Source organism: Passer montanus, unplaced genomic scaffold, assembly GCF_014805655.1.
Source record: "Passer montanus isolate IOZ18808 unplaced genomic scaffold, ASM1480565v1 scaffold1, whole genome shotgun sequence".
Taxonomy (NCBI): Eukaryota; Metazoa; Chordata; class Aves; order Passeriformes; family Passeridae; genus Passer; species Passer montanus.
The window spans coordinates 9,577,059-9,592,769 of record NW_024356504.1 but is presented as its reverse complement, the minus strand read 5'-3'; the positions used below and the strand labels follow the sequence as shown (position 1 = coordinate 9,592,769).

General features: G+C 36.4%; 1 protein-coding gene across 3 annotated transcripts in view; it reads right to left on the bottom strand.

Moving 5' to 3' along the window:
* Positions 1-1,979: 1,979 nt before the first annotated feature.
* LRP2 (LDL receptor related protein 2) overlaps positions 1,980-15,711 on the bottom strand; it is a 112,483-nt gene continuing 98,751 nt past the window's right edge. Inside the window, exons 67-79 of one of the 3 annotated variants that reach the window (XM_039699454.1) lie at positions 15,490-15,655; positions 13,434-13,562; positions 12,548-12,768; positions 11,940-12,119; positions 11,305-11,424; positions 9,358-9,448; positions 8,719-8,786; positions 8,439-8,559; positions 5,771-5,900; positions 3,722-3,841; positions 3,519-3,626; positions 3,015-3,086; positions 1,980-2,561 (exon numbers count right to left, since the gene is read on the bottom strand). In XM_039699454.1, the coding sequence (XP_039555388.1) occupies positions 2,394-2,561; positions 3,015-3,086; positions 3,519-3,626; positions 3,722-3,841; positions 5,771-5,900; positions 8,439-8,559; positions 8,719-8,786; positions 9,358-9,448; positions 11,305-11,424; positions 11,940-12,119; positions 12,548-12,768; positions 13,434-13,562; positions 15,490-15,655 (1,694 nt within the window). In that variant the 3' untranslated portion in view covers positions 1,980-2,393. The remainder of the gene's footprint in view (positions 2,562-3,014; positions 3,087-3,518; positions 3,627-3,721; positions 3,842-5,770; positions 5,901-8,438; positions 8,560-8,718; positions 8,787-9,357; positions 9,449-11,304; positions 11,425-11,939; positions 12,120-12,547; positions 12,769-13,433; positions 13,563-15,489; positions 15,656-15,711) is intronic. The other 2 variants (XM_039699468.1, XM_039699461.1) reach the window with 2 other exon arrangements.

The following is a 15,711-nucleotide window of genomic DNA, read 5'->3' as shown; positions in this document are numbered from 1 at the left end:
ATCAGCTCTATAGTTGCAGAATACAGACAGTTTTTGAAATCTCTAAAAATCAGCTTTCTTTGAAACAGAGTGTCCAAAATTTAAGAATTCAAGCAGGGACTGTCCTGATAAGAGAAAAAGAATACAAGTGAAAAATGAAGTCATGAGTATCATCTAAAACTTCTGTTGTACAAAGTACCAAAACCTAAATTTTACATAATCAGAAGGGTATTCAATAGCTATGCTACTGAGAGGAGGAGTCCCAGTTGAAGCTTAGGAATCCTTCACTTTAGCATCAGATATGCTAAACAACCAAACATACATACTTCCTAACTACAGAGTAACCCAGGGTTTTCTTCCGTATCTGAAAAGTTAAAATTATTACAGGGAAAAAACTAAAAACATTTCTGATACATGGCTCATATATTAGGAGTTTTCACCAACACTGGTTCCAAATCTTTCAGTTGACAAAAACTATTCCCAAAACTGACACTACTTTTTCTCATGGTATGCAACTGCAGGCAAGTCTTTTGGAAGGGTCAGCCCTGCCTTCCCCCTTTAAAACCTTGTGAATTCTTTCCTTAAGAACAGCACCTTGCATCTCAAAGAAATCCTTACAGATGTGCCTGCTGTGTTGCAGAACTCTAAGGAATTTTCTACATTAATGCACTCAGAAAAAAAACTCTTAAAAACACATAGTGTGCTTAGAGAAAAAAAAAATTACGTAGCATCAATTTTGACATCAGATATAAAAGGTAATTGAAATAAGGTTTTAATCACTTAAGTCCATACTACCTTGATTGCCAGTCTCTCAATATTAAGAGTTTCCTGTTTCAAGGTCCAGTTTATTGAATGTGTGTAATAGGGCAGCTTTCACACTTACAGAGATACCGTGTCAGTATCAAGACATCATCTTCCAGGAAGAACTTTAGACAGTTGTGTGAAGCAGTAAGCACTATTCTTATTTGACTTTATCTAAAGCATTGTTGTTTTCATCTCAGAGTGCACGGAAGTCTCCACAACTGAAAAAAGTACATAGAGCCTCGACACAAATTATAGAATAGGAATGTGATAAAATAATATGTTTATTAGACTTATTCAGCAGCATAATTTTCCAGTTGTCTTTTCTAATCAAAGTATGTTACAATGTAATTACAAGCATTCTAATTAGAAATAGCATATATTTTGAGAATTTGGATATAAAACAATCAAATAGCAAAAGTCTCAATCATTAAAAAGTTCAGGAAGCTTTTGTATGAGTAGCTAGCCAGGAATACTGAAGAACATGGTCCTGTAATCAGAGTTTTCTCAAATGGTTCATGTTGTGGAAACTATCTTGGCTAACTAATAGAAGAGCTAAAAAGATCAACAGTATATTCTGATGGAAGGTTAGAGGAAAAAACAGATAACTACAAAGACTGCATTAGTAGAAATTGTTTCCCTTTCTATCAATATCCACCTCAGGAAATAAATAGTCAATAAAATTAAATTTTCACATTTAAAAAAAAAACCTGAAGGATTTCTGAAATGAACCAATATCTTTCATATTTTGCTGTTTGGAAATAAGCTGTTACAGAAACCTAGCTACTTCATAGTACAAATTAGTTCCAGAGACTCCAGCCAAGAACAGAGGTATTCCATTGATGAGCAAGAGAAAAGCTCATTAAGTACTTGTGGCACTAAAATCTAAATATATCCAGTCTTCATAGGAACACTATTAATGGAATTGGGTTAATTGGAACCTAGAGGAAAAGTATGTGTCTTATAGATTGAGAGGAAATTACATCAGGCAATTAAAATATTGTAAGAACAACATTTTGCACAGGTAACTATTCAGCATAATAATGCTGTATTGACTCTTTCATCTTTTGTTCAACACAAGATAAAGAGATACCCATTTTTATATACAGTACTATATAAAATAGGTGGCAAAGATGCCCAGAGCACCAGTAGAATTTTTAAAAGGTGCTGTTATTAAAGTACACTCTAAAGATCCTGTAAATCAGTAATTCCTTTATTTGCCTTGTTTGGTTCTCTTTTTTTTTTTAGTTTTAAGCATTTATATAATTAATTTAGCCCTAAATATATGACCAATTCCATACAAATTTCTACTAGCAACATCACTGAACAAGATAATCTTAGAAAAATTTACAAATGTACAATATATTTATAACATTACTTTCAGACAGCTTCAGTGCAAAGATATACATATAGTACATCACGATAATTGTTCATAAAAATAGAAATTGGCATTTGTCAAAAAAACAAGGCATAGTTTCAACGTATGTCTCCAGCCACTGGCTAAGAGATGTATATATTTTTATAAAGCATTTGAATGTGAACCTTACTCTTCTGTTTATAAAAAATATATGTGCAAATGGATGTGTCTAATTTTCCCTAAATGAGTTACCTAGTTACACCACAGAGTCCTCTTTAACAAGGTTGGCGGTGTCTTTAAATGTGTCCTCTGTTGCTGTGTAAGCTAGTGGTTGTTCTCTCTTCAGAATAATCTTGGGAGGCAGTGAAGGAGAATGGGTAGGGACATTTTCTGTGTCCTGTTGCTGTTGCTGCTCCTTTTCCATCTGAAACAATAATCATAAAATAAAACCTTACATTTGAATGCACCATACATCCAATATTAGCTTTCAGAAACAGTAAATAAATACTTCTAAAGTTAAATGTCATGGTATAAATTATTGCTGCAACACCACCTGTAACAAAATGAAATGCTAATTTCACCTTAATAGTACAACTGAGTGAAAACAATACTAGAAGCTTACTCCATACACTGGAACTACTACTTCAATGCTTAACGTCAGGAGCAGCTGTGCCACCTGAGCTGAGCCTGCTCAACACCTCATTGTTGATGATATTTAGTAACCTCTGACAACCACTTCATTCCCTAACCTGGACTGGAATTTCTGTGCTGTTCCACATAGCAGCAGAATCTACCAATAATCTTTATCCTATGAAAGCAAGAACAAAGTCCATCAGTACATCAGCTGAAAAATAGAATTATATAATATAAACAATACCTCTGCATATATTGGGTTTTCAAAATTAGTGTTTTGTTTCTTTTTTCTCTTGAAGAAACTCCACTTTGATTCCTGAAACATAAAAATTATTAGAACTTCACACATTTTTCTCAAAACTTCTCTAGAAACTGTCATTACAATGTTGGATTTCACTTGCATTGACTGCTACCCCAGTGACTTCAGATGGATGTTCTTACATCACTATGTTGTAATTCTAAGCATGGAATACAAATTTCTCTTTTTGCTAGATTACCAAGTAATTTCACCTAAAGAAGTAGTCACAAAAGACTAGGCAACAAAAATTACTGAATTACTTCATAGAAGCCTATATTCCAGATAAGTACATCAAAAAGGAAAAAAAAAACTGTCTTGAAAACAACACAAGAGAAATTACTGAGAGACATGAAACTACAATAAGTTGACTGCATCTTCCCTAGCATTTCAATTTTTCTGATCTGGAGCAGAAAACAAACAAGACAGCCTTAGAGCACTTTTATTTCCTACCGGAGGTGCATCTGTACTCTGAGGGGTTTCCTTCGGGCTAGTAGATATCACAGAGGAATACACAGGATTTTCAAAATTTTCATTTTCCTCACTACCAGCCGCTGCTACCTGTAGGAGAAGATAGAAAATCAGCATTCTCCAAAGAAGAAAAGGTGGTCATAAGGGAAAATGAAAGGTGAAAGTCAAGCCAAAATTTATCTTACAAGTGTTGGCCGAATGACTGTAACTGCACCAGCTGTGCTGGCTCCACCATCTCTGGTTGTATACATTGGATTTTCAAACGTGATTGGTTGTTTCCCCGACTCCACTGCAAAGTTTTCATTCTGTGGAGGAAAAAACCCAACAACCGCAGTGGAATAAACACCTCCATACTCCTAGGAATTAATGTCTAGTCAAACTCTTCCTCTTGGGGAACAACACATGTTTATTTTCACATAGGCTTAGACAAAATCTTTATCCATTAAAATCACAACGTTAATTTACTTTTACTCCCTGACTTGGCAGCCTGGACTACTGATTGTTCCAATATTACTCCCTTTCCTAGACGAACAAAAACCCCAACACACATTTCAATACTTGACTCAAAGTATTTTATGATGAGGACTGATGACTTTCACAAATCATACCTTCAACAGGGAAGGGATATCAAGGAAAGAATAATACCCAAATAAATATTTTAATTTAGAGACTTCAAAAGTACATACAAATTAATAAGCAGTAACTGATATATAAAAGAATGGGATTCATTCGTTTTGTCCCAGCAAGGAGATTGCTGTATTTTTTGAGACAAAGCAGTGTGTCCCCTCAGTCATGTCAGATGAGTTACATCAGGTATGAGGATAATAAAGGAGGATAAAACCCCACCCAGATGCACTTGTCCTGCTCTTTGACACAGCCTCATGACAGAACCAGCAAGGAATAGCACAGGAATAGTACAGCAGCTAGTTCTTTAAACCTGTCTCATTTTTACAAAACTACTGCTTCATGCCCAATGGATTCATGCTTTTTGCTACCAGAATATGGCCTTTTTTAACACAGTAAACTCTTGCCAGCTCCCTCAAACTAGATTGACTAAGAATAGCCCCACAGAAAAATATCCAACATCTACTCATGCATATGTGATGCTAAAATTTTAGGAGGCACATCCCACAGTTCATCACTGCTGTACACCAAACCCTTGGAATTCTTTCCCAGTGCACATAATAATTTTTTTTTGTTTATACTCCGATTACATAGGGAGAACTAACGCCACATAAGTAGAGATAGTCTGGATCCAGACCTGTTATTAGCAATGTACAAACTCGAGCTTTGGTATGTCAGTATCAGGCCAGAAAATGCCAAGCACAGCCAAGTTCTTTTATGCATGAAAAAGATTTGGGCAATATACAAGGCTAAAGCTATTTTTCCAGTATTTACCAAAATGCTCATGTGGATGTTTTGTCACATAAGCTGCCTAATTTTAACAATGACTGTGTTTCTTCATCTAGGCAAAGGTCATATAGGAGCTTATCTTCTTTAGCTGTTTCATTTCATATCTATTCACCATCAGTTTAGGGAGTTTCCACCTTATACTTGGCAGCAAGTGCTTACTATTCAAACATATCCATGATCTGTTTCCTACAAGTAAAAGTCATTTGTACATTGTACTTCTTGTGGTAAACAGGAATAACACAGGGATCTGCTATTTCTCAGATGTGCATAACAAAACATGGATGAAGTAGAGTTACATTTTACAATGTCCCTATAACTGTTAAACGTGATTTGTTTAAACTTCATAAATTAAGAAATTTTCAAATCTATACCGCACCACACAAAATAGTGAATCCTGTGGTTAGGAGTGAGTTTTACCTCTGAATTCTCTAACATACTATCTGGTTTTGAAAACTATGCATTTTAAACTGTTCTATGGAACACAAAGGTCCTAAAAAATTCCCTGTTACAATGCTGTCATTTGTCTACTCATTCCCTTTATATCCCACGAACATAGTGAAAGACAAAAGAGGGTAATTGACTTAATTTCTGCTACATAAATCTTGGAAAAATGCACATTATTTTGAAGAACATGCTATATTTGTCCTTGCTTTCAAATTACGAAAAGCTATTTCAGGAAACTATCAATCATTGTTCACTTCTTTTTCTAGAACACATTTATCATCCCACTATCATTTTATAGATAAAAGGCTCCCTTCTATAAGCTACTAATTACATCACAAGAACAAAATTTTAAAAATTATTTGAGAACTAAACCTTACCATTTGCATTGCTCTGTCTATAGCAGAATCTCCCCCAAAGCCAGAGACTCCTATGTCCATGGTCACATCTGCTCCAGATCGGAAAGTTACCCCATTGCCATTTTCATTAGATTTTACAAGACTGCTTAAACTATAAAAAAACCCAAACAAACAGACAAAAATAAAAAGAAAGTAGAAGAGATTACACAGAAAGAGAGTTTATAATACAGGTTTTTTCACTTGCTCTCTTCTAGGCATAATTATCACTCTGAATTTTAGCAATCTAGCGTCAGAAGTTGTATTTCTTTATTAGTTTAATGAGTTTTTTAACCTGTTAGCCCACTCAGAATCATCTCAAATACCTTTGTGTGCTCCTGTAGACACCAAATGATGTCAATGAAATAAAATTTCACAAAATTTACCTACATTTTGAACACTCTTACTTCAATGCTGATTTAAAGACAAATGTATGGATCCACTCAATTATTCAAATTTATTGAAACTGCTTTTTAAAACATGCATCTGAAATTTGACAAAATACATCCACGAACACCTATACTGAAAATTTATGCATGAAAATCATGAAGATACCTACAAGACACTGTTTTCATACTAGTGAATGTTCAATCTGTGTATTTATGACAACCACAAGTGCTCTCTAGATATTTATGATTAATACTGGAAATGGTCTGAAAGCACACTGTTGGGCTAAAAAATAATAAGAGAAGTGAAAGATAGAAATCAGTAACCAAATACAGGATATTCTCACACAGAAATCCAAGTATATAACATTCCAGAGGCATCTAACTACAAATCTGCTCCATAGGTAACCTTTGGTTTCATTTTGTCAAATGTGCCTAACTTGAAGGAAGGCAGAAGTACTGGAATTGTATATCCAGTTATATGTCCTCACTGGATCTGGCTCATGCTAGACTTCTTTCCTACAACTGGTGCAATAGGTCACCAGTTGGCCCTGTAGGCATCAGCTGATTCAATTTTAAAAAGGCAGCTCTTAGCTATGATTCCTGTACATGGACAGGTCTCAAATCACAGGCAACAGCTAAGCCACAGCTTGAGTGAAGTCAGCTGTAAAGGTACGAGTTCTGAATTTAAAGAGGGATTGAGCAATGGCAGCACTAAGACATACTCATGGCAGAAATAAATGCAAATCAAGCCTCATAGACAAAAAACTGACATCTCGTTTCCATACAGTCTCGTAACTTATGCGGGAAGCATTGTTGAATAGTAAAGATCAAGTCAGAACATTAAATTTCAGCTTGTTCACAATGCAGGAAAAAAGCAGGAAACGGGGAATTTCAGCGAATAGCTTGGCAATCTCCTAAAACCTCTTTTTCCTTCAGAATTTACCTGCACAAAAATTTTGCCCCGGTTTAGGTACATAGACTCATGAATAAATTGGATTAGAATCACAGATTCATAGAATGGTTAGGGCTGGAAGGGACCTTAAATATCATATAGTTTTCAACCTCCCTGCCATTGGCAGGATCCTCTTCCACTAAACCAGGTTGCTCAGAGCTCCTTCCAACCCAGCCTTGAGCAATGCCAGAGATGAGGCATCCACAACTTCTCTGGGAAATCTGTTCTAGTGTCTCACCACTCTCACAAAGAATTAATTCTTAATATCTAATCTAAACTTACTCTCAGTTTGAATTAATTCCCCCCTTGTCCTGTCATTATATGCCCTTGTAAAAAGTCTCTTCTCATTTTGCTTGTTGACTCCTTTCACCTACTAGAAAATCACCCTCAGGTCACCCCTAAACCTTCTCTTTTCCAGGCTGAACAAACTCAATTCTCTCAGCCTTTCTATGCAGGAGAGTTGCTCTGTCCCTCTAATTATCTTGGTGGTCTTCATCTGGGCTCACTCAGTGTCACTAGTTCAGTGTAATCCTCCAGTGAGGAAGCAGTTTTAGCTTCACCCACATTACTGACTACAGCAATTTAATTACATTGATTTAAGAGCTATAACTGGGAAATTGGTGCAAGGACTATGAAGATGTGTTTTTAGGCATTTTAAAACACGTATCTAGCTTAAAGCTAAAAAAAAAATCAAAGCAACATATTCTGACATCTTTTCTAAAACAAATTAAATAATTTAAAATATATTTCCTTCATCCTCATCTTCCTTTGATTTAAAACATTTAATATTTTTGATGACATTTCACAAAGCTGTTTTTCACTCAACAGTATGACTGTCAGCAGTGTAGGCACTGTCTCAGGCATTGGAAACAAAAGTTCACTACACCATGCCATATTTTTAAGCAAATGAATAAAGCACTGCAGATGAGTACAGCCTTTCACTGTTAAAAGACCTCTTCAATTCATCTCAGGTCAAAGTTTCATAAAAAATGAAAACATTTAACTTTGGTCTTTTGCATCTTTTTGAACTGAATATGCAGCTTCAGATCTAGTAAACAGTCTTCTATATTGTCCATTATTTAAAAGCTGATTTAGAATGTCAGAGTTTTACAGTCATCCTTTGTTACACAATAATGATCAGCTATGGTATTGTCTGGAATGAAAAATTCACTGGAGTTTCTGCAGCACTGCAGTTCCCATATTCCACCAGAATGTGCACACAGCAAAAAAACCTGATTTTTCAGAAATATTTAGAAACAAATATACACTTCCAGTTCCTAGCATTCCTGCTCTGAAAGCCTTCAAAACATACCTTGGTAGTTTGGGAAGTGCTGGTAAAAGGGAGCCTGTTCGTCTGTAGTTAAAAAAGCCGCCAACCGCTAACACTCCGATTATTATGATTAGTATGACTGTCAGCAACACTGCTACTGCTGCTGTCAAAGACAGAAGAATAAGAAAACATTCAAGCAAGCATTGTTCAGTGCAAAAAAAGAGCCGAGAGAATTAAAAGCCTGACCCTGAACAGGTATCATGGTGAGGTATTACAAATTCTTTAGCTCAAATGTCAAGTGGAATATATTCTTGAAGCTTACTTGTTCCAGGAGGGACTCCTTTTGACAATCCTATTTCACAATAATTCCCAGTGTATCCATAAGAACATCTGTAAATGTAAGAAGGACAGCTGACTGAATGGCTTTTATTAAGTGTGGGATCTCAGCTTTATGATTATATTCTGAAATGTTTATCTGCAACCCAGAAATTTTAACTCCATGCTCAGTAATTACATATTGCACTGACTGTATGTAAATATAGTATGTCTCCTATACTCAGAGAACTAAAAGTGAAAATAAAAAGTGCTGAGTCAGAAGGTCTGGTTTCAGTGGAGCATTGGTGGCACCTGCTGGCTGTTCCAAGTTACATTTATTGAGAGTTACTTTTCTATTGTTATAATTTTGGGGTATAGCATTTTATTAGAATCTTCAGAGGTTTTCCTTTTTGGGTTTTTGGTTTTGGAGTTTGTTTGGGCTTTTTTTCCCCAAACTGATACATTTACATTACTTATTTGTCGATATTTTTATGCATGTATTTTTCCATAATTGTTATAAAAATGCTACTGCAGATGTATGACACCTTCTGAAGTGTTTCCAACAGATTTCAAAGAGTTTAATTGCTTCATGAGACTAAACCAGCACAGGCTGAGCCAGGACTACCCTAACAACATACAGACTTACTTGCATTTGGGAAGACTGCTTTCATCTATATAGCAAGTTCCACCGTTCATGCACCTGCAAGCTGGTGGCATTGTGGGAGGTGATTCAATAGCTGCAAAATTCAGAAGCCACATATGCATTATCAAGACATCCTCAACAAGCTAAATAATATCAATAATGCATTTTCTTTGTCTCTATAGATCTTGCATGTGCAAACTCACAGGCTGCTTTTCAGAATTTTCAGTTTTGATAGCACATGTGCTCGTTGCTCTTGTGTCTGTTTTTTTCTGCCAAATCATCTTAAATTAATTGAAGCAGAACCTCTTCTCAGAACCTAACAACTTAGTAGAGTGTAGGCACAGCCAGCTCAAGAGCTGTGTGTCTGCTCACTTTCTTTTTTTCATGCAATACAGCCCAACACTACACTTCAAACCTCTCCATTCAGAAAGCAGCAAAGCTTTCTCTCTTTGTCCAGACCCTTCCATTCTACCAGCAGGAAGTTGTACAGAGAAGACCAAACTGGAATGCAATTACTTATGAAGAAAAGCAATGGATGGAAATACACAGAGGAAGAGCATTATTCTAATGTTGAATCAAGTGGGGGAAAAAATCATACTAGTCTTCAGTAAGAGCTCTGGACATACTGTCAGAAAAGTGTACTTAACATAGGAAAACCCCTAGATCTGAGCCATTATTATAGGCTATAGATTGAGGATGGACATAAATCACAAAATTATCAGGCAGAGGAAGGAAGTGTTGCTACAATGTTTCTTACAGGTAAAACACCCTTCAAGTAAAGGGAGTACAAAAACCAGGAAAGGCAGAGGTTTTGCAGGCTGTTTCTCAGTAGCTGCAATAGGGCCAAATAAACTAAATATATGTACAAAAGCTATTCTTGGTCGCTGCACAAGCACAGTTTTCTTAATTCCCAAGCATTTTATATAAAGCAGTGTGAGTAAAGAATATCAAATTCAGTATCCCCTGAGCAATAGGCAGCAATTAACAAGTGCAATCAACACAGCTATGGATCCCTAATTTAAACACATATTGCATACATTCATTCACTACTACATATTACTATAACCTCTTTCTGCAGCTCAAATACATGGCAGTAGGAAAAATCATTAATAATTATAAAGAAAGTGTAACTTAGAGGTAAGGCAGTGTAAAAGTGATGACATTTTCTCTTTCAGTGCAACAAGAATATAATTCAGAGAAGATTAACCATAGGAAAGATGCCAGACATAATGTTACAAGTAATAAAACCTTAAAGATATGTTTCAAGGACAAGTACAAGGACATCTGGCTACCACCCACAACACTGTAAGCTAAGAATGCAGACTCTCAGCTACAGAGAAATAGAAATTCTTCAGAGGTATTTTCACTGTTCTCACTAAAGGCTGAGAAATTCTATTTGATTTGTGCTCCTAGAAGCACTGTGAGGGTTTTGCTGCAGTGCAACAAATGCATTGCAAGCATGAAATTCTGGTGCCTAAAAGACTTTCCAGAGTATAAATATCCAGAAGCTATTTCTGTCCACACTCTTTAGTTCTGTAAACTTTAAGTTTCTATGATACTGATTAAGTAAGAGCTTCTACAGAATTGTAAACAAAATTGTTAACAATAATTTGTCAGAAATTCTAAGTTCTAAAATCAAGGTATTCTTAAAAATATTTTGAAATTTCAAAAATATTTTTGGAATTTCAAAACAAAAATCAGAAAGTATGACCAGTTTTGTAGCTGGGTCGGCCCTGGATGGATTGACAGACCTATATCCATTTTACAAATGACATACAAAGACATTAAAGAAAATGTACAAGATGACCACAAATCAGTGATGACTGAGAATATGAAGCCAGATATTACATCAGTTAGCATATCTCTCCATAATTCTAATGCAGTAATGCATTTGTATTCCTAAAGAAAAGCTTCTGCTGCTTTCACTTCCAGTTTGACAAATTATTCTACCTGCATCACATTCCGTGCTGCTGCCTTCTAGGAACCGAGTCCCTTGAGGACATGAGCAGGTGTATCCTCCTGGTCTCAGCAAGCAGAGGTGGCTGCAGACATCTTTACAAGGATTAGGCACTGAAAAAGTGATAAAGTGATAAAGATTTGAAGAAGCAATGCAGCATATTCCTGAGGTAAGGCAGGGCAATTCCATAGACAGCTGTGTCAACACACCACATTTATACTAAAACCTTCTCTCTGCCTTTTCTTGCACCCTTACATTCTTAAGGGAGAGACAATGGCTGCTAAGAGCCCATATAGCACCAGAAACAAACCACTCCAAGTATTAAATGATCAGCACTTTGCCAGGATAAATATATATTACAACTGTTCTCATGAGGGAGGGGGAAAAGTAAAATGACAGGGTCATATTTCAGAGACTCGAAAGACCAGTGTAAGTGTTCCACTGTTGATTTCATTTTAGGTGTGCAGAAAATACTTGTCATTCTCTACTTAACTTTTAGGTTTTCAGAAACTAATGTTATCATTTACTTCTAGACACATTATCAAAAGTTTACTAAGCTCTTTGCAAACATCAATACCAGCTTCAATTTCATAGCAGGAAATGGCTCACTGGGATACTGATCACCCACCTGACTGATTGTATCTGTGCTGGTGATAGATGCGCACTTGGGTAAGCCATGGATTTACAGTCAGCACTTTCACTTTTTCTCCACTTCCAAATTTATCCTTCTTCCAGACTTCTCCTCGTTCTTTAGCTATCCAATATAAATGGCCTTCAAAGACATCAAGGCTGTATGGACTGCCTACTTCTCAAAGGAACCAAATAACAGACTGTCAGCAAGAAAATCTCCAGCAGAACAGACAAAACTGCTGTTCTTCAGCTTAAATACATGATTTATTGCTTTCATTTCAGGACACATGCAGTCATATATTTATATCCTCATGTGCCTGGCCTCTTTGTGTCTCAGTGCTCACACTGATTAATACTGATTAATAGTATACATAAAAAAGCAAGAACCCAGTTTTCCATATTATTTCCTATTTGGGTCACAAACTCCACCCTGGGAGTCCGGTTACCAGGTATCCCTGAGCCTTGTGTGCCACTGATCATTGTATAAAGGAGAAAACACTACTAAGACTTAATGTGGAATAGCTCCCAAATGTAGCCCCACTTATGAAGCCCAAGTGCTTGTTAGGACACATCTTGGTTACTATTAATTGCATAGTACATTCTTACCTCCATGTAGTACAATGGTTCTGTCTGTCCCATCAGGTCTCATGGATTCAATTATATTTTCTTTAGAATCACTCCAGTAGATCCTATCATTGTTCAAATAATCAATAGAAAGACCAGTTGGCCAGCCAAGGTCTTCAGAGACCAGAGTTTGTCTTTGTTGTCCATCCATCCAGGCACATTCAATCTTTGGCTGCCTTCCCCAGTCAGTCCAATACATAAGCCTGAAAAGACAGAATGAGAAATGGGTAAGGTTCAGAATTTGGTCACTGTGATTATCCTTTGGAGTTTCATGGAAAAGGTCAGTAATGGAAAAAAAAGCTGTTCAGCAACTTATGTTTTGCAGATGTGATTGGGAAGGCACAGAGAGTTCACTGAACAATAAATACCGAAAGAACACCCATCAGTCACAATAAAGCTGTAGCATCCATATCACTTCAGGAAGCTATGCTGCTGTACTGCAGCTGAGAGAAGCACATATCACAGTATCTCATGATCTACCGTTTAATCCAAGTTGCAGCAAGCCCAGCTATTGAATCTACAAGTGCATTTACATTGCTTTTCCCCATGGAGGAGGCTATGACTGTCCTGCTTGGAGCTGGTGAAAAGACATTCCCATCTATTTCCCTGTTTCAGTAGTAACAGAGAAATTTGGTGGGTACATAATAATGTAGAAAAGATATTTTTATTTGAACCATCTGGCCTTGTCACAGGCATCCATGTTAAATCTAATCCTAAAATGCTTTCCCATGCTCACAAATTTTTCAGTGTTAGTAAAAGGAAGTTCCAGAAAACATTTCCTTAGTCTTTCCTGAAAAATTTACCACTGTGGGGTTTTTTGGTTTCGAATAGCATTGAAAATAATTCTGGTAAGCCCTGCAATACTCACCCACGTTTTGGATTGACAGCAATAGCTGCTGGTTGATCCAGGTGAGAAAAAATAAGCCATTTTCTATACCGTCCATCTAATTTTGCCACCTCTATGCGATTAGTCCCTGCATCAGTCCAGTAAAGATGTCTGAATTGCACAAAACACAAAACATTCCAAAAGTAAATAGTTTACACTTGGAAGAGGAATAAAAAAATTAAGAAGAAACACTCTATCAAAATTGAAGAAAATTAATATAATGAACCTGCATTGATTACTGAACTTGTATAGAATACACAGACCCTAAATATAGGTAAGTTTAGCAAATGCATGTGATCTGTTGGCTCACTTCTTTTTTTCCTGTGAAAAAGTTTCTGCAGCTACCTCTGGTCCCTGTCAAATAATCTTCATTGAAGGGCTACTGAAAACATTCATTGTTACTTTTAAGCAGCAGAAGTGGCTAATAAGCATTTTAAAGACTGTTTTTCAGGAGATGATGAGGTTCATTACAAGTAAAAATTCATTTACCATGTAATTTATGCAGCAGTCTAAAGATATCCAGCTTATTAGTTCACAGCTCCTTTCTAGACTTTTGTCTTCTGACAGAGATACTAATGAATAAATTGTTCCCACATCAGATGAAAATGCTTTTAATCCTAATAAACAGGGTGCTCAGTCCACTCTTCCTTGAATTTTGTTTATCTTTATCATAATGCCTTTATAAATTTTTTGACCTTAGATAATAAACAGACTCATTATTATGCACTCACTAATCACACGGTGCCTTCTGCTTGAATAAATTATCTCCTAGCTGTCCTGGGAACATGAAAAAATAATTTCTGTAATTTCTATTTGGCAGATATGCAGCAAGACTAAGTGTCTCAAGCCATGTGTAGCATTTTATATAATGTGCAGATAATTAAATGTAGTTCTTTAAAATACATTTCAACATTGTTCTGAAATCAGTGCAGCACTATGTTTGAAGTGCTGGTTGCTCACCAAGATGAAGCTGAAGCCTCATCAGGATGTTTGTGATATATATTGTGGATGCTTGTTCTCGTGACCATATGAATTTGTCAACAGAATTCCGACACTCTTTTTTGCCTTCAGAGACATTTTGTTTTCTAGGTGCCTCCAGTTTATGAAGCAAACAGCAAAATAACCTGAGGGACAGCCCAGAAGCTAATATATCTATCTCTAAACTGCTGGAAGAAAAGATACAATTTTTCACTTTTTCTCATCATTTTGTATCCAAAATCCAGCAATACCATTCAGAAGGTTGACTAATCTCTATAACTTCTGTCCATTCAGCTTCCAACAGAATCCTGACTACATTTTATAGTGTACATATTCAAACATCAGGTTCCTCTCAACATTATATCACACGAGCTACAGCTATGCCTGTCCACCATATCCTTTAATAGTTATATCACAAGATGAAATGACACCATAAACATTAAACTCCCAAGAGTCAGGCCCAACTTTGTCCCAGATCTTCCCAGGTAGTAAACATAGGGAGTGATCCCATGATTTCTATTATTAAGTTCAAAAAATTACCATGTTTTAGGCTCAAAAAATCCACAGTCAGTAAAAGAGAAAAAGACCTCTGAAACAATTACAAAAACTTAACCATTTTCTGAGAAAATGCATTTATTCATCAAACTTCAGAGCTCCTTGTGTTTTGGGATTGCTCATACAGCACAGGGTTGGTAAGGAATGAGCAAAGATAAAAGATAAAATTCCATTGTGGGTTGGGGAGCTTTCCTTCCAACAGCAAAGAAAGCTTGTTCCCTGGAGCATACCCAAGTCATTGAAGAAGAATCCATCTGACATGAAGGAGCAGTATTATCACTTTACACAGTTGCACAGAATATGTGATGCAGTCAGCCACATGCACATCTATTAACCTGCTGTCTGGGCAAGGACAGCTTACTACATTGTTCTGAACCACCTTCAGGCTACACATATTCAGAGACGATTCATAAGGAAGAAAAAATTGGATTTTGCACAGCCTGATCAAACTTACAAACGGACACATTGAAGGTACAGCATTTTTCTAGCTTTTCAGTGTACTTACCTTCCAACCCAGTCAACAGCTAACCCATCAGGATTAACTATGTATTTGAGATTCAAGTCAACTTCCTTTGTTGGATTGTTCCTACTGCTGTCAAACGTGGGGAGATAAGCACGTTTGATGGCTCCAAACTCAGAGCCTTGTCCCAGAATGCTGAAGTACACAACACCTTAAAAAAAGATGAGAAACGTCTAGTTAATTACATATTTGTCAAAAATTCTAATT